Consider the following 20,160-nt stretch of genomic DNA (forward strand, 5'->3'; position numbering starts at 1 on the left):
AAAACTTGGGATGAAACCACCATTTGACCCAGTTATCCCACTTCTCAGTCTATTTCCAATGGACTGAAAATCAGCATACTACAGAGATGCAGCCACATCAATGCTATAAAGTAGCTCAACTCACAAGAGTTATACTATGGAACCATCCTAGGTGTCTTCAACAGATGAACAGATAAAGAAAATGTGGTCAATATGCACAAGGGAATATTACTCAGTTTTAAAGAAGAACAAAGTGATGGCATCTGCCAGTAAATGAGTAGAAGTGGAGAATATCATAGTAAGCAAAATAGGCCAATTCCAAAAACCACAGTTTGTTTTCTCTGATATTTTGATACTAATTCACCATAAGGAGCATGACTATGGAAGAATAAAGTTATTTAGGATTAGGCAGAGAGGAGGGAAAGGAGGGGAGCCAGGTATGGGGTGGGAAGAAGAGTAGACATTATTACCCTAGGTGCATGTGTGACCACATGACTGATGTGACTCTACATCATGTACAACCAGAAAAATGAGAAGCTATACTCCATTTGTGTATGATGTGTCAAAGTGCCTTCTACTGCCATGTATAACTAATTAGAACAAATAAAAGAAAAAAAAAAGAATGGTGGCAGCCAGGGGGTGGAGGTGGAGGAATGGGAGTTCTTACTTACATGGTGGCAGAGCTTCTGTTTGGAGGGACAAAACTGTTCTTTAAACAGAAGGTTGTACAATATTGTGAGTGTAATTAATGCCTCTGAGTTGTCCACTTAACAGGGCTAAAATGGCAAATTTAATGGTACCAGTCCTTTAAAACAATGAACACTTTAATTATTAAAATTTTTAACATTTTCCTTTCCAGAAAATTAAAAGAGTACGATGCCATTCTTGGCTGCCAAGATGTGCCGAGTTAACTTGTGAGCTGTTTCGCCATGTTCGGGAGTGGGCGCTGCCAAAGAGAGGAAAGAAAAAGTGCATAATTTAGAAGCAAAACATGTTCTTTCAACTAAGGCCTGAAGACTACTTACGAATACAGTTGACTTAAACAACCCATATTTTAATACCTGCCCAAACCTCTCTTAGTCCCAACCATAACTTTTATAAGCTGTTTGGAAAACAGTTGTTTTTAATTGTTCTAAATTCTAAAAATCAACAGTTAAACTTCCCATTAATACACTCACACAGCATCAAATGGACAAGTTATTTGATTGAACCCAGGGTGGCTTTACCTGTGAGCTACATACCTAACCCTTCTTTTCAATTTTTGAGATAGGGTCTCACCAAATTCTTGAGCTGGCCTTAAACTCGTGATCCTCCATCTTTAGCCTCCCAAGTCACTGGGATCACAGGTGTGCAACCATTGAGTACAGCATTTATGACATTTTTAAGGTAACTCAACAAGTGATAATGTAATTTATCAAGTTTATGAAAGTATTTTGAGTGTGTGTGTGTGTTTGTGTAGTGTTGGAACCAAACCCAGGGCCTTGTGCATGCTGGGAAAGCACTCTACCACTGAACCACATCTGCAGTCCCTCTGAATTCTGCAAAGACAATCACTATAAATACTACAGTGAGTAAAATGAGGTTATCATTATCCCTTCCTGCTTGAATTTTGTATCCTCCCCTCCTTCCCTTCCTTTATTGTTTCTTCTCTTCATCCTCTGCCTCTTCTTTCTCCTCCTCCTACTCCTCCTTCTTCAACTTCCCACCTTTCCTCCCTCACTCCTTTCTTCCACCCCGGCCCTGCCCTTTCTTTGTAGTGGGTGGTGCAGGAATTGAACCCAGGAATATGCTAGGCAAATAAGTGCTCTACCACTGAGCTATACACCAGCCCTCTTTTTATTTTATTTGAAGACAGGGTATCTCTAAGTTGCCCAGGCAGGCACCAATTTGAGGTTCTCCTGCCTGAGCCTCTCCAGAAGATGAGATTGCAGGTGTGTGCCCCCAGGCCTGGCAGCTTCATCTTTTCTGGGTTAAGTATAAATGCAATATATTTGCTTAAAGAAAACAAAATCAACCTGGGGTGCATAAAAGTATAAAGAAAAATGATGACAATCCTTCTATCAATGTGGACAATCCTGTTAAAACTTCAAAAGCTTTTTAAAAGTCACATTTCAAAATGATTTGGATCTACTGAAACTCTCATTCTTCAAAAGTTATATGCCATCTACATCATTCCTACGAACTGACCATAAAATGATTCTAATGGCTAAATTGAATAGTGAATTAATATGGGTGTTTTCATAGTTTAACCAATCCCCTTTAGAAAATCTTTGTATTCTTTAATTTTTGATTATTACCTTTAAATTTCTAGAAGTGAAATTATTTCTAATTAATGGATGTTTTAGTATAAATTTTAGGTTTAAAAGGGAGCAGACAATAGAGACCCTCGCTGAGTTGCCTTGACACAGGAAGAACACTTTAAGGGATCTCGCTGACCTTCTTCAAAACTGAAAAGACAACTAGTTAGCCTTGCAAATGCTTTTTCCAAATGCATCCTGGGTCTTAAAATGTGGGTCCTGAAATGTTCCCATGTTGGCCCCTCTTTTTCTTATTGATATCTTGCATTACAGTGCAGTATACTTACCACAGTGATACCTATTGTGGAAACATATCTATATATTAATACACTTTTGTTGTTTTTTAGCAGTGCTGGGGCTTGAACATTGGGGATTCATGCATGCCAGGCAAGCATGCTACCACAAATGAACAAATATGGAAGTACTTCTATTAATCCAAAGCTGACAGTTGACAGTAGAGTTCACTCAAAGTTCACTCAATACAAAGTATTGGACTATATAATTCTATGGGATTTGAAAAATGAATATTGTCCTGTGTATCTACCATTATAACATCATAGTGAATAAATTCACTGCTCTAAAAACTTACTACTACCTGAATTCCTGCAATTAAATGATTTTTTAAAACTCCTCATACTTAAGATGTCCTAAACTTACATGCTAGGCAAGTGCCCTGGCATGGATTGAACACTTCTAGCCCACAGGCTACACTTGCAATTGGAGAGCATCTAGCCCCTTTAGATGGAAGGGCACCACTAAGCACTATGCTCTTAAAGATCTTTCAGAGAATAATATGCCCACGCCATAGGCATATAGTCAATTATCCATGTTATTTCCCTGTCATAAATAAATAGATAAGATAAAATTCTTACATGCCTTTTGGTGTTATGGTTTCTCAGTTTTTATCCATGAATACTATTCTATTGTATGGATGTAGCACATACATTGGATTTCCTTTGTTTATTTTGTGGTGCTGGGGATGGAACCCAGGGCCTCAGCAGGCTAGGCATGTGTTCTACCACTGAGCTACACACAGTCCTCACATTCACTTTTTAAACACATCTTGTTCCAGATTTAGCAAATATGAATAAAGATGCTATAAAAATTTTGCACAGGTTTTTGTGAGGACAGCTTTCAATGCATGGGGGTAAATACCTAGAAACACATTGCTGGGTTATGTGGTAAGGTCATGTTTCATTTTGTGGAAAACTGAAAAAAAACCCTTCTGGAATGGAGCATCCCACTAGCAAAGCAGGACTGTTCCTGTTGTTCCATTTCTCATTTTTCACTTTTTTATTCTTTCTTTCCTTAGTCGTTAGGTAAGACTCCCTCTTATTATTGAATGTTTGTATCTTTAAATGATCATGCTCAACCATCACGAGACACACCATGTGACACAGGACAAGAACCTTAGGGTTGTTGTTCTTGACCCCAATGCTCCTTATTGTCATTTTATGTATGCATATCTCCTGCCTCCACTGTGATGATTTTTATTTAAATGGTTTTATCTTTTAAAGATACTTTTATGACAGACAGACATTTATTTATTCAGTACGTAGAGGTACTTTTGACTTTACTGTATTTAAGGAAGCAGTTTTTTAGCTTTTGGGAGATACATTTCTGGGTTGTTTTTTCTATAAGAACTTCATGACACATCATGAAAACCCTTGAAACTGTCTCACAGCTCACTGATGCTATTGCATTTAAAAGTTGTTTTCATTTCTATCTTTATGTTTCACTGGGGTAGTTTCCAATACAGTAATCTATCATTAATTCAGTCTCAAAACATTTTACACAAATACAAATACGATACCTACCCTCCCTTTCACTTCAAAGAGACCGTTATAAGGAATATAGAAAACACAGCCATCTGTCATGAGATGGGAATCCAATGGCAGTCCTCGGAGCCACCACATCACAGTCCAGCCCCCTTAGTAGTTCTCTCCCTGGCTCCATCTGAGCTCATTACTGTTGAAATTCTCCTCAGCTGGGGAGGAATTTCACTCTCAACTGTCTTGAGAATGCCATCAAGGCTTTGAGAGAAATGTCAAAATGAGAAATAAACTACATAATCTGGGGAAGAGGAAAGATCTAAGTTTTAGGTAGAAGAGTTACCCACATTATGAAACAGAGAAAAAACAGAGCAATATATGAGCTCTCTGGAAAAGAGGGCAAAACATGGAAAGAAAAAACCCAGTGAGTTAAGTATTCTAACTTTTAAAGAAGCCATATATTTTTATTTTTCAAAAAAATGGTTTTTGATGAGTACTCTTTAGGTAAAAGTTTTAATGTAATCTAATGTAATCTTAATTTTCTCATTGTAAAATATTTTAAACTTGGAGGCTTTTTGAAATTATCTCTGAAAGTCAAACACAAACAGCTGTTTTTCGAACACACATGCACAGATGTTCACACCAGGTCATTAGTCACTCACTGGTCTTGTATGGCCATGTCGTGGGGCAGTTTAAGGCTGCACCTCTCCATCATCATCATCTTCCTCCATTATTATTGCTAATGTTTCCGGCCCCTTGGTTTTCAGCTGTGTTCAGGAGCAAAGGAAGACAAGCCATAATTTTAGATTTGACTAAATTCTAAATGGTCTCATTTTCTAAAACTCTACTTTTCCATATTTATTTTGCAAATCAACAGGAAAGATCCAAACAGAGGAATGAAAATGGAGTGCTGGGTTTGTTTGGGGAGAGGGACAGAAGTGTCAAACCTGTATTTCCTCTTGTTCATCTCCCACCAGAGTAGCTCCTAATTGAAAAGGCTTAAGCCAAGAGTAAAAGTCAGGGGACAGCAAACAGGAAGAAGGATGCTTGTTTATGTCTGGTTCTGCTCTAGGCTTTAGTCAGAGAACACAGAGCGGCAGGCCCATTCCAACTTCAGCACTTCAGGGAATACAAATGTAGGGTTTTGAAACCAAGAACCCACATCATACAGTGTTTACTGTTTCAGATCTTTTTTGGTGGGGAGGAGGAGGAGTACCAGGGATTGAATTCAGGGGCACTCAACCACTCAGCCATAACCTCAGCCTTTTTATTTTTTGAGACAGGGTCTCACTAAATTGCTGAGTTCCTCGCTTAGTTGCCGAGTCTGGCTTTGGACTTGCAAACCTCCTAAATCAGCCTCACAAGCTTCTGGGATACAGTCATGCCCCACTGATCCCAGCAAAATATTACAGTTTTTTTCCCTAAATCTATTTAAAATAATCTAGTAGTACATTAAATGGTCATGCCCTATTTTTAACCAATTTACTACTAACGATATTTGAGTTAATTTTTTTCTACATTTTGTTGTCTAAATAATGGGACACAACCAATAATCTATGCTGTTCTAGCGTTCCCCTAGGACACACATACTAAAACTTACATTTCTGGGTCAAAAGGTATATAAGTGTAAGTAACAGATTCATTTGTGATTTGGGATATATACATAAAGGGTTTCTAAAATTTTTTTATTTATTATTTATTTATTTATTTATATTTTGGTGTTTGGTGTTTGGGATTAAACCCAGGGCCTTAAGCTGCTTAGTGATTAGGTAAGACTCCCTCTTATTATTGAATGTTCGCATCTTTCAATGATCACGCTAGACCATTATGTGACACCCCATGTCACACAGGACAAGAATCTTAGGGTTGTTGTTCCTGGCCCCGATGCTCTTATTGTCATCTTATATGCATATCTCCTGCCTCCACTGTTATTATTTTTATATAAATGGTTTTACCTTTTAAAGATACTTTTATGACAGACAGACATTTTTTTTTATTCAGGAAGGCAGAGGTGCTTTTGACTTTACTGTATTTGAGGAAGCCTTTATTAGCTTTGGGGAGATAGAATTCTGGGTTGACATTTTCTATCAGAACTTCATTACACATCATGAAAACCCTTGAAACTGTCTGACAGCTCACTGATGCTATTGCATTTAAAAGTTGTTTTCATTTCTATCTTTATGTTTCACTGGGGTAGTTTCCACTAAAATAATCTATCATTAATCCAGTCTCGAAATATTTTACACAAATATAATGGCTACCCCCTCCCTTTCAATTCAAAGAGCCAGGTGTAAGGAATAAAGAAAACACAGCCATCTGTCATGAGATGGGAATCCAATGGCAGTCCTTGGAGCCACCACATCACAGTCCAGGGCGAGTCCCCTTAGTAGTTCTCTCCCTGGCTCCATCTGAGCTCATTACTGTTGAAATTCTCCTCAGCTGGGGAGGAATTTCACTCTCAACTGTCTTGAGAATGCCATCAAGGCTTTGAGAGAAATGTCAAAAGGAGAAATAAAGTACATAATCTGGGGAAGAGGAAAGATCTAAGTTTTAGGTAGAAGAGTTACCCACATTATGAAACAGAGAAAAACAGAGCAGTAGATGATCTCTCTGGAAAAGGGGGCAAAACATGGAAAGAAAAAACCCAGTGAGTTAAGTATTCTAACTTTTAAAGAATCCATCGATTTTTATTTTTCAAAAAAGTGGTTTTTGATGAGTACTCTTTAGGTAAAAACTTTAATTTAATCTTCAATTAATTTTCTCATAGTAAAATATTTTAAACTTGAAGGCTTTTTGAAATTATCTCTGAAAGTCAAATGCAAACAGCTGTTTTTCAAACACACATGCACAGATGTGCACACCAGGTCATTAGTCACTCACTGGTCTTGTATGGCCATGTCGTCGGGCAGTGAAAGGCCGCACCACTTCATCACCATCATCTTCCTCCATTACTATTGCTGATGTTTCCGGGCCGTTGGTGTTCAGCTGTGTTCAGGAGCAAAGGAAGACAAGCCAGGCAAAGTCAAAGATTAAAATGTGACCAGGTCTCCTTTTATAAAACAAACTTTAAGAAGTTATTTTTTCCATAGCTAATTTTTAAATGATTAAACCTCACTGGTTACAATATATTCAATTAAAAAATAAAGATGATTTTCTGAAATATGGAAAAGTAAATATACATATGATAAATATTCTTTTTTTTTATTTTAATATTTATTTATTTATTTATTTTAGTTTTCGGCGGACACAACATCTTTGTTTGTATGTGGTGCTGAGGATCGAACCCAGGCCGCACACCTGCCAGGCCAGCGCACTACCGCTTGAGCCACATCCCCAGCCCTGATAAATATTCTTGAGTGCTATTTGGAAACATTAAAGATTTCTTTACCTCTTATTTTATTTTTTTAAACATTTTTTTAATGTTGTTGATGAACCTTTATTTTATTTATTTGTATGTGGTACTGAGAATCGAACCCAGTGCCTCACGCATGCCAGGCAAGCCCACTACCACTGAGCCACAACCCCAGCCCTATCTCTTATTTTAGAAATTAAAAAAAAAACACATTTGTTTTCGTAACCTTAATTAGAACAAGACCTATAAGAAATACATCATCAACTTACTGCAGGTGTTCCAGAAGGGAAGCAATCCTTCTCTGAAAATGAAAGAGAAATGTATGTTAACAATTTACAATAGAAAACTATTCTATGACAAAAAGAAAAATAATATAAAAGAAATGTCTTAAAAATGATTTCATTTTAAGTAGAATTACTTCTCTAGAAATATGACAGTAATAGTAATAAAAATAATAATTTAATAAGACTCAGCTACTAACTCTATAATCTTAAGGAAACCTTAAAAATACATTTTGTAAAACCTGTATTGATCATTAAAATGTTGGATTTCATGGTATTTAAATCATTCTTCAGTCACGTTATTGAAATGTAATGGAGTCCTGGCTTGGTAATTCCATCCCTACAATCCAAAAGAGGCAGAGACAGGAGGATCTTGTGTTCAAAGCCAGATTCAGCAATTTAGTTAGGTGCTTAGAATCTCAATGCAAACTTGCCTCTAAATAAGATATAAAATAGAGTTGGCACCTAGGTTCAATCTCGGATACCCTGCCCCCACCAACAAAGTGTAATGAAAACCATAACCACCAAGCTTAATTAAAATAAAACATTCCTTGTTTAAGATACTTTCTTAAACAGTAAAGGTGATATGATAAATATTCTTGAGTACCAAGGAGCAAGAGGATATAAGGCCACCAAACATGGCAACTGGGAAAAGAATTACTTTTGACATGGTTTGTTTCTGTTTCAAATGCAACTTACTAGTTGACACAGAAGTTCTAGGTAAAAGTACGACCTTTTTCTAAGGATACAAGGTAAGTTATTTATAGAAAAAGTCAAGATCAGTATTACTTGCAAAAAAGTCTACTTCTTTTTTGAACATATCCTTTATCTCTGTGATGATGTAAAATATTAAATACAATAATCCAACCACATGTGATTTTTGCATACTTAGATAATTTTTAAAAACTATACATATGACTTTAGAGACGGAAAACATACTAAATAAAAATTATACATCTTGTGGTTGTAATGAGCAAAATCTACACAGAGAGAAATGGAAGAAATGATTTTACATCTTTTAATGTACAGTGCAAAGAAGAGAAAGCAGGAGAACCAGCGATAGAAGGAGAGTCTAACTAAATCTCCAAAGACATTCCAGGCATCGCTCAACCAACTGCACCACCTGGACTTCATTCTGATGCTGCCTCACACAAATGGTTTTTAAAAATCCAGTATACTTCAACTCTTACCCACTTAGATTCTAATTCTGAGGAATAAATCCTTTCAGGTAAGATGTTTATTTTTATGTATCTGCATGTAATTTTTGAAGAGAAAATACTTTTTATTTCAAGGTCTATGCATTTATAAAGCAAAAATTCCTTCTAGGCCACTAACAATAAACATATCTCTAGCATAAACATGTCTAGAAATCCACACTTTTTCCTTCTCAACTGAAAATCATTTAAAGCCATGAGGAGGAAAAAACCCAAGTAAATGTAACATCATGGAATAAGTGTGAATCCCACTATCATGTTGAATTATAATGTTTAAGAAATATGGAAAAAAATGTGACAGATCCAATTCCATTTCTAACAAAATTATGAGATCAATGAAATCCTCAGTCTCCAGATGATGTTCAAGAGTCATCCAGACAGTTGACATAAAGAGTATCTATGTAGGAGAAAGTAGGAACAATACAGTTTAGCCTTTTATTTTTCCAGAAATGAACTTTTTATCTATCAGTGCTTCACAAGTTTCCATGGGATTCAGTCTTTTACCACTGTCTGAGGTCTCACCAGGAGTCGTCAATCTAAGATTTTTCCGTTTCAAGGTGTTGGCATTATAGTACTTGTTGACACCCCGCACAGCTAGAGGATGCTCCGTTGGCTTTCCTTTGAGGACCCTGAAGGTTTGTGGCAACTGAGCCTGCTGCTCTGGCATGCCCTAACATAGAGAAATTCAGACATGAGTTGTGGTTTGAATTGCTCTGTAATACTATCAATTTTCAGACACAAATATCAACATACATAAAACAAACCCATACACATAATTTTAGACTTGACTAAATTCTAAATGGTCTCGTTTTCTAAAACTCTACTTTTCCATATTTATTTTGCAAATCAACAGGAAAGATCCAAACAGAGGAATGGGAATGGAGTGCTGGGTTTGTTTGGGGAGAGGGACAGAAGTGTCAAACCTGTATATCCTCCTGTTCATCACCCACCAGAGTAGCTCCTAATTGAAAAGGCTTAAGCCAAGAGCATAAGTCAGGGGACAGCAAACAGGAAGAAGGATGCTTGCTTTATGTCTGGTTCTGCTCTAGGGTTTAGACAGAGAACGCAGGGTGGCAGGCCCATTCCAACTTCAGCACTTCAGGGAATACAAATGTAGGGTTTGAAACCAAGAACCCACTTTATACAGTTTTTACTGTTTCAGATCTTTTTTGACAGCGAAGGAGGAGGAGTACCAGGGACTGATCTCAGGGGGCACTCAACCACTCAGCCATACCCTCAGCCTTTCTATTTTTTGGGTCTCACTAAATTGCTTAGATCCTCGCTTAGTTGCTGAGTCTGGCTTTGAACTTGCAAACCTCCTAAATCAGCCTCAGTAACTTCTGGGATTACAGTCATGGTTCACTGAACCCAGCAATACATTACAGTTTTTTTCCCCCTAACTTTATTTAAAATAATCTAGTACATTGAATGGTCATGCCATATTTTTAATTAATTTACTACTAATGATAGTTGACTTGATTTTTTGGTATCTAAATAATGGGACACAACCCATAATCTATTCTGTTCTATGGTTCCCTTGGACACACTTGCTAAAAATTACATTTCTGGTTCAAAAGGTATATAGGTGAAATTAACATATTCATTTGTGATTTGGGATATATACATAAAGGGATTTTAAAAATGTTGGGTTTTTTTTCTTTTCTTTTCTTTTTTTTTTTTTTTTTTTTTTTTGGTGTTTGGTGTTTGGGATTAAAACCAGGGCCTTAAGCTACTTAGTGATTAGGTAAGATTCCCTCTTATTATTGAATGTTTGCATCTCTCAATGACCACACTAGACCATCACGTGACACATCATGTCACAGGACAAAAATCTTAGGGTTGTTGTTCTTGGCCTGGAAGCTCTTATTGTCATTTTATATGCATATCTCCTGCCCCCACTGCTATTATTTTTAGTTAAATGGTTTTATTTTTTAAAGATACTTTTATAAGGACATTTATTTATTCTGGTAGGCACAGGTAGTTTTGACCACTTTACTTTATTTGAGGAAGCTGTTATTAGATTTGGGAGATAGATTTCTGGGTTGTTTTTTCTATAAGAACTTCATTACACATCATGAAAACCCTTGAAACTATCTCACAGCTCACTGATGCTATTGCATTTAAAAGTTGTTTTCATATTTATCTTTATGTTTCACTGTGGTAGTTTCCACTACAATAATCTATCATTAATCCAGTCTCAAAACATTTTACACAAATATAATGCCTACCCTTCCTTTCACTTCAAAGAGCCAGTTGTAAGGAATAAAGAAAACATAGCCATCTGTCATGAGATGGGAATCCAATGGCAGTCCTTGGAGCCACCACATCACAGTCCAGCCCCCTTAGTACTTCTCACCCTGGCTGAATCTGAGCTCATTACTGTTGAAATTCTCCTCAGCTGGGGAGGAATTTCACTCTCATCTGTCTTTAGAATGCCATCAAGACTTTGAGAGAAATGTCAAAAGGAGAAATAAAGTACATAATCTGGGGAAGACGAAAGATATAGTAGAAGAGTTATCCATATTATGAAACAGAGAAGAAACTGAGCTATAGATGATCTCTCTGGAAAAGGGGGCAAAACATGGAAAGAAAAAACCCAGTGAGTTAAGTATTCTAACTTTTAAAGAAGCCATCGATTTTTATTTTTCAAAAAAGTGGTTTTTGATGAGTACTCTTTAGGTAAAAACTTTATTTAATCTTAAATTAATCTTCTCGTGGTAAAATATTTTAAACTTGAAGGCTTTTTGAAACTATCTCTGAAAGTCAAATGCAAACAGCTGTTTTTCAAACACACAGGCACAGATGTGCACACCAGGTCATTAGTCACTCACTGGTCTTGTATGGCCATGTCCTGGGGCAGTGAAAGGCCGCACCTCTCCATTACCATCATCTTCCTCCATTACTATTGCTGATGTTTCCGGGCCCTTGGTGTTCAGCTGTGTTCAGGAGCAAAGGAAGACAAGCCAGGCAAAGTCAAAGATTAAAATGTGACCAGGTCTCCTTTTATTAAACAAACTTTAAGAAGTTATTTTTTCCATAGCTAATTTTTAAATGATTAAACCTCACTGGTTACAATATATTCAATTAAAAAATAAAGATGATTTTCTGAAATATGGAAAAGTAAATGAACATATATGATAAATATTCTTGAGTACTATATTTAGAAACATTAAATATTTCTTTACCTCTTATTTTATTTTTTAAACAATTTTTTAAGTTGTTGATGAACCTTTATTTTATTTATTTGTATGTGGTGCTGAGAATCAAACCAAGTTCCTCATGCATGCCAGGCAAGCACACTACCACTGAGCCACAACCCCAGCCCTACCTCTTATTTTAGAAAATTTTTTTTTAAAAAAAAGCAGATCTCTTTTGTTAACCTTAATTAGAGCAAGAACTATAAGAAATAAATCATCAACTTACTGCTGGTGTTCCAGAAGGGAAGCAATCCTTCTCTGAAAATGAAAAGGAAGGAACTGTTAAAAATTCATCAGAGAAACCTTTTCTATGACAAAAAGAAAAATAATATAAAAGAGGAGCAAGTGAAATGTGTGAAAACCAATTTCATTTTAAGTAGAATTACTTCTCTAGAAATATGATATTAATAGTAACTTAAAAATAAAATTTATATAAGACACAGCTACTAACTCTTTAATCTTAAGGAAACCTTAAAAATACATTTTGAAAAACCTGAATTGATCATTCAAATGACTGGATTTCATGGTATGTAAATTATACTTCAATCAAGTTATTAAAATGTAATGGAGGCCCGGCCTGGTAATTCCCTGTCTGTAATCCAAGGGGCTCAAGAGGCAGAGACAGGAGGATCTTGTGTTCAAAGTCAGCCTCAGCAATTTAGTTAGGTGTTTAGAAACTCAATGCGACCCTGCCTCTACATAAGATACAAAATAGAGCTGGGGATGTGGTTCAGGGGTTGAGTGCCCCTGGGTTTAATCCCAGGTACCCTGCCCCCACCAAAGTGTAATGAAAACCATACCCACCAAGCTGTATTAAAATAAAGCATTCCTTGTGTAAGATACTTTCTTAAACAGTAAAGGTGATATGATAAATATTTTTGAGTATCAAGGAGTAAGGGGATATAAAGCCACCAAACATGGCAACTGGGAAAAGAATTATTTTTGACATGGTTTGTTTCTTTGTAAAATGCAACTTACTAGTTGACACAGAAGTTCTAGGTAACAGTAGGACCTTTTTCTAAGGATACCAGGTATGCTATTTATAGAAAAAGTCAAGATCAGTATTACTTGCAAAAAAGTCTACTTCTTTTTTGAACATAGCCTTTATCTCTGTGATGATGTAAACATATTAAATACAATTAATCCAACCACATATGAATTTTTGCCTACTTAGATTATTTTTTAAAAGTATATAATGACTTTAGAGATGGAAAACATATTAAATAAAAATTATATATCTTGGGGTTGTAATGGGCAAAATCTGCACAGAGAGAAATGAGAGAAATGATGTTGCATCTTTTAAAGTTCATTGCAAAGAAGAGAAAGCAGGAGAACCAGCGTGGGGAAGGAGAGTCTAACTAAATCTTCAAAGACATTCCAGGGATCGCTCAACCAACTGCACCACGTGGACTTCATTCTGATGCTGCCTTACACAAACTGTTTTTAAAAATCCAGTAAATTTTAATTCTTACCCACTTAGATTCAAATTCTGAAGAATAAATCCTTTGAGGAAAAATGTTTATTTTTATAATTTTTGAATACAAAATACTTTTTATTTCAAGGTTTATGCATTTATAAAGCAAAAATTCCTTCTAGGTCACTGACAATAAACATATCTCTAGCATAAACATGTCTAGAAATCCACAATTTTTCCTTCTCAACTAAAAATTATTTAAACCCGTGAGGATGAAAAAAAAGAAGTAAATGTAACAACATAGAACAAGTATGAATCTCACTACCATGTTGAATTATAATGTATAAGAAATATGGGAAAAAATGTAACAGATCCAATTCCATTTCTAACAAAATTATGAGATCAATGAAATCCTCAATCTCCAGATGATGTTCAAGAGCTATCCCGACAGTTGACAAAAAGCAGTATCTATGTAGAAGAAAGTAGGAACAATACAGTTTAGCCTTTTATTTTTTCAGAAATGATCTTTTTATCTATCCGTGCTTCACAAGTTTCCATGGGATTCAGTCTTTTACCACTGTCTGAGGTCTCACCAGGAGTCGTCAATCTGAGCTTCTTCTGTTTCAAGGTGCTGGCGTTATAATACTTGTTGACACCCCGCACAGCTAGAGGAAACTCCGTTGGCTTTCCTTTGAGGACCCTGAAGGTTTGTGGCAACTGAGCCTGCTGCTCTGGCATGCCCTAACATAGAGAAATTCAGACATGAGTTGTGGTTTGAATTGCTCTATAATACTATCAATTTTCAGACACAAATATCAACATACATAAAACAAACCCATAACATAATTTTAGACTTGACTAAATTCTAAATGATCTCATTTTCTAAAACTCTACTTTTCCATATTTATTTTGCAAATCAACAGGAAAGATCCAAACAGAGGAATGAAAATGGAGTGCTGGGTTTGTTTGGGGAGAGGGACAGAAGTGTCAAACCTGTATTTCCTCTTGTTCATCTCCCACCAGAGTAGCTCCTAATTAAAAAAGCTTAAGCCAAGAGCATCAGTCAGGGAACAGCAAACAGGAAGAAGGATGCTTGCTTATGTCTGGTTCTGCTATACACTTTACACAGATGGAGAACACAGAGCGGCAGGCCCATTCCAACTTCAGCACTTCAGGGAATACAAAGGTAGGGGTTTGAAACCAAGAACCCACTTTATACAGTGTTTACTGTTTCAGATCTTTTTAGGCGGGGAACAGGAGCAGTACCAGGGATTGATCTCAGGGGGCACTCAACCACTCAGCCATACCCTCAGCCTTTTTATTTTTTGGGTCTCACTAAATTGCTTAGTTCCTCGCTTAGTTGCTGAGTCTGGCTTTGAACTTGCAAACCTCCTAAATCAGCCTCACTAGCTTCTGCGATTACAGTCATGCTCCACTGAACCCAGCAATACATTAAAGTTTTTTTTTTCCCTTAAATTCATTTGAAATAATCTACTAGTACATTAAATGGTAATGCCATATTTTTAATTAATTTACTACTAATGATAATGAGTTGACTTTTTGCTACATTTTGCTATCAAAATAATGGGACACAATCCATAATCTATGCTGTTCTATGGTTTCCCTAGGACACACACGCTAAAAATTACATTTCTGGGTCAAAAGGTATGTGGGTGAAAGTAACATATTCATTTGTGATTTGGGATAGATACATCAATGGATTTAAAAAAAAATTTTTTTTCTTTTCTTTTTTTTTTTTTGGTGTTTGGTGTTTGGGTTAAACCCAGGGCCTTAAGATGCTTAGTGATTAGGTAAGACTCCCTCTTATTATTGAATGTTTGCATCTTTCCATGATCACACTCCACTATCACGTGACACCCCATGTCACACAGGACAAAAATCTTAGGGTTGTTGTTCTTGGCCTGGAAGCTCTTATTGTCATTTTATATGCATATCTCCTGCCTTCACTGTTATTATTTTTAGTTAAATGGTTTTATCTTTTAAAGATACTTTCATAAGAGACAAGACATTTATTTATTCAGGTAGGTAGAGGTACTTTTGACTTTACTTTATTTGAGGAAGCTGTTAATAGCTTTTGGGAGATAGATTTTTGGGTTGGTTTTTTCTATCAGAACTTCATTACACATCATGAAAACCCTTGAAACTGTCTCACAGCTCACTGATGCTATTGCATTTAAAAGTTGTTTTCATTTCTATCTTTATGTTTCACTGTGGTAGTTTCCACTACAATAATCTATCATTAATCCAGTCTCAAAATATTTTACACAAATATAATGCCTACCCTCCCTTTCACTCCAAAGAGCCAGTTGTAAGGAATAAAGGAAACATAGCCATCTGTCATGAGATGGGAATCCAATGGCAGTCCTTGGAGCCACCACATCACAGTCCAGCCCCCTTAGTACTTCTCACCCTGGCTGAATCTGAGCTCATTACTGTTGAAATTCTCCTCAGCTGGGGAGGAATTTCACTCTCATCTGTCTTTAGAATGCCATCTCTCTGGAAAAGGGGGCAAAACATGGAAAGAAAAAACCCAGTGAGTTAAGTATTCTAACTTTTAAAGAAGCCATCGATTTTTATTTTTCAAAAAAGTGGTTTTTGATGAGTACTCTTTAGGTAAAAACTTTATTTAATCTTAAATTAATCTTCTCGTGGTAAAATATTTTAAACTTGAAGGCTTTTTGAAACTATCTCTGAAAGTCAAATGCAAACAGCTGTTTTTCAAACACACATGCACAGATGTGCACACCAGGTCATTAGTCACTCACTGGTCTTGTATGGCCATGTCCTGGGGCAGTGAAAGGCCGCACCTCTCCATTACCATCATCTTCCTCCATTACTATTGCTGATGTTTCCGGGCCCTTGGTGTTCAGCTGTGTTCAGGAGCAAAGGAAGACAAGCCAGGCAAAGTCAAAGATTAAAATGTGACCAGGTCTCCTTTTATTAAACAAACTTTAAGAAGTTATTTTTTCCATAGCTAATTTTTAAATGATTAAACCTCACTGGTTACAATATATTCAATTAAAAAATAAAGATGATTTTCTGAAATATGGAAAAGTAAATAAACATATATGATAAATATTCTTGGGTACTATATTTAGAAACATTAAATATTTTTTTACCTCTTATTTTATTTTTTTAAACAATTTTTTAAGTTGTTGATGAACCTTTATTTTATTTATTTGTATGTGATGCTGAGAATCGAACCCAGGGCCTCATGCATGCCAGGCAAGCACACCACCACTGAGCCACAACCCCAGCCCTACCTCTTATTTTAGAAAATTTTTTTTTAAAAAAAAGCAGATCTCTTTTGTTAACCTTAATTAGAGCAAGAACTATAAGAAATAAATCATCAACTTACTGCTGGTGTTCCAGAAGGGAAGCAATCCTTCTCTGAAAATGAAAAGGAAGGAACTGTTAAAAATTCATCAGAGAAACCTTTTCTATGACAAAAAGAAAAATAATATAAAAGAGGAGCAAGTGAAATGTGTGAAAACCGATTTCATTTTAAGTAGAATTACTTCTCTAGAAATATGATATTAATAGTAACTTAAAAATAAAATTTATATAAGACACAGCTACTAACTCTTTAATCTTAAGGAAACCTTAAAAATACATTTTGAAAAACCTGAATTGATCATTCAAATGACTGCATTTCATGGTATGTAAATTATACTTCAATCAAGTTATTAAAATGTAACGGAAGCCCGGCCTGGTAATTCCATGTCTGTAATCCAAGGGGCTCAAGAGGCAGAGACAGGAGGATCTTGTGTTCAAAGTCAGCCTCAGCAATTTAGTTAGGTGTTTAGAAACTCAATGCGACCCTGCCTCTACATAAGATACAAAATAGAGCTGGGGATGTGGTTCAGGGGTTGAGTGCCCCTGGGTTTAATCCCAGGTACCCTGCCCCCACCAAAGTGTAATGAAAACCATACCCACCAAGCTGTATTAAAATAAAGCATTCCTTGTGTAAGATACTTTCTTAAACAGTAAAGGTGATATGATAAATATTTTTGAGTATCAAGGAGTAAGGGGATATAAAGCCACCAAACATGGCAACTGGGAAAAGAATTATTTTTGACATGGTTTGTTTCTTTGTAAAATGCAACTTACTAGTTGACACAGAAGTTCTAGGTAACAGTAGGACCTTTTTCTAAGGATACCAGGTATGCTATTTATAGAAAAAGTCAAGATCAGTATTACTTGCAAAAAAGTCTACTTCTTTTTTGAACATAGCCTTTATCTCTGTGATGATGTAAACATATTAAATACAATTAATCCAACCACATATGATTTTTGCCTACTTAGATTATTTTTTAAAAGTATATAATGACTTTAGAGATGGAAAACAAATTAAATAAAAATTATATATCTTGGGGTTGTAATGGGCAAAATCTGCACAGAGAGAAATGAGAGAAATGATGTTGCATCTTTTAAAGTTCATTGCAAAGAAGAGAAAGCAGGAGAACCAGCATGGGGAAGGAGAGTCTATCTAAATCTCCAAAGACATTCCAGGGATCGCTCAACCAACTGCACCATGTGGACTTCATTCTGATGCTGCCTTACACAAACTGTTTTTAAAAATCCAGTAAATTTTAATTCTTACCCACTTAGATTCTAATTCTGAAGAATAAATCCTTTGAGGAAAAATGTTTATTTTTATAATTTTTGAATACAAAATACTTTTTATTTCAAGGTTTATGCATTTATAAAGCAAAAATTCCTTCTAGGTCACTGACAATAAACATATCTCTAGCATAAACATGTCTAGAAATCCACAATTTTTCCTTCTCAACTAAAAATTATTTAAACCCGTGAGGAGGAAAAAAAAGAAGTAAATGTAACAACATAGAACAAGTATGAATCTCACTACCATGTTGAATTATAATGTATAAGAAATATGGGAAAAAATGTAACAGATCCAATTCCATTTCTAACAAAATTATGAGATCAATGAAATCCTCAATCTCCAGATGATGTTCAAGAGCTATCCCGACAGTTGACAAAAAGCAGTATCTATGTAGGAGAAAGTAGGAACAATACAGTTTAGCCTTTTATTTTTCCAGAAATGATCTTTTTATCTATCTGTGCTTCACAAGTTTCCATGGGATTCAGTCTTTTACCACTGTCTGAGGTCTCACCAGGAGTCGTCAATCTGAGCTTCTTCTGTTTCAAGGTGCTGGCGTTATAATACTTGTTGACACCCCGCACAGCTAGAGGAAACTCCGTTGGCTTTCCTTTGAGGACCCTGAAGGTTTGTGGCAACTGAGCCTGCTGCTCTGGCATGCCCTAACATAGAGAAATTCAGACATGAGTTGTGGTTTGAATTGCTCTATAATACTATCAATTTTCAGACACAAATATCAACATACATAAAACAAACCCATACACATAATTTTAGATTTGACTAAATTCTAAATGGTCTCATTTTCTAAAACTCTACTTTTCCATATTTATTTTGCAAATCAACAGGAAAGATCCAAACAGAGGAATGGGAATGGAGTGCTGGGTTTGTTTGGGGAGAGGGACAGAAGTGTCAAACCTGTATTTCCTCCTGTTCATCACCCACCAGAGTAGCTCCTAATTGAAAAGGCTTAAGCCAAGAGCATAAGTCAGGGGACAGCAAACAGGAAGAAGGATGCTTGCTTATGTCTGGTTCTGCTCTAGGCTTTAGACAGAGAACGCAGGGTGGCAGGCCCATTCTAACTTCAGCACTTCAGGGAATACAAATGTAGGGTTTTGAAACCAAGAACCCACTTTATACAGTTTTTACTGTTTCAGATCTTTTTTGACGGGAAGGAGGAGGAGTACCAGGGATTGAACTCAGGGGCACTCAACCACTCAGCCATACCCCTCAGCGTTTTTATTTTTTGAGACAGGGTCTCACTAAATTGCTTAGCTCCTTGCTTAGTTGCTGAGTCTGGCTTTGAACTTGCAAACCTCCTAAATCAGTCTCACAAGCTGCTGGGATTACAATCATGCTCCACTGAACCCAGGAAAACATTACAGTTTTTTTCCCCTAAATTCATTCAAAATAATCTAGTAGTACATTACATGGCCATGCCATATTTTTAACCAATTTACTACTAATGATATTTGAGTTGATTTTTTAATACATGTTACTAGCTAAATAATGGGACAAAACCCATAATATGTGCTATTCTCTGGTTCCCCAAGGATACACCTGCTAAATATTACATTTCTGTGTCAAAATGTATGTATGTGAAAAAGTAACATATTCATTTGTGATTTGGGATATACACACAAAGGGTTTTTAATTTTTTAATTTTTTTTGCTGTTTGGTATTTGGCATTAAACCCAGGGCATCAAGCTGCTAAGTACCTGCTAAACATTACCACAAGTTACCTGTAGTCTCAAGGTCTAAATGTTATGGAGTCAAATTGGCTTTTTTCCTCCCCCATCTGCTGGACTGGGGACTGAAACCAGGGGTGCTTTAACACTGAGCTTCATCCTCAGTCCCTCTACCCTTTTGCAAATTAGGGACAAGAGTCTTGTTAAGACCCCAACACCTGCATCAAACCTGTGATCATCCTACCACAATCTGGAGCCTCTGGGATTACAGGGGTGAACCAACGTGCTTGACTACACAAGTTATTATTATTATTATTATTATGA

General features: G+C 36.2%; 1 protein-coding gene across 1 annotated transcript in view; it reads right to left on the reverse strand.

Moving 5' to 3' along the window:
- Positions 1-785: 785 nt before the first annotated feature.
- The window catches only part of LOC143408295 (uncharacterized), a 67,599-nt gene continuing 48,224 nt past the window's right edge, over positions 786-20,160 (reverse strand). The window contains exons 9-19 of the mRNA XM_077110332.1: positions 18,666-18,813; positions 16,886-16,917; positions 16,293-16,397; positions 14,082-14,247; positions 12,319-12,350; positions 11,727-11,831; positions 9,418-9,565; positions 7,670-7,701; positions 6,929-7,033; positions 4,711-4,815; positions 786-925 (exon numbers count right to left, since the gene is read on the reverse strand). Coding sequence (XP_076966447.1) covers positions 4,741-4,815; positions 6,929-7,033; positions 7,670-7,701; positions 9,418-9,565; positions 11,727-11,831; positions 12,319-12,350; positions 14,082-14,247; positions 16,293-16,397; positions 16,886-16,917; positions 18,666-18,813 — 948 coding nt within the window. The 3' untranslated portion in view covers positions 786-925; positions 4,711-4,740. The remainder of the gene's footprint in view (positions 926-4,710; positions 4,816-6,928; positions 7,034-7,669; positions 7,702-9,417; positions 9,566-11,726; positions 11,832-12,318; positions 12,351-14,081; positions 14,248-16,292; positions 16,398-16,885; positions 16,918-18,665; positions 18,814-20,160) is intronic.

This window comes from Callospermophilus lateralis, chromosome 10, assembly GCF_048772815.1.
Source record: "Callospermophilus lateralis isolate mCalLat2 chromosome 10, mCalLat2.hap1, whole genome shotgun sequence".
Lineage (NCBI taxonomy): Eukaryota > Metazoa > Chordata > Mammalia > Rodentia > Sciuridae > Callospermophilus > Callospermophilus lateralis.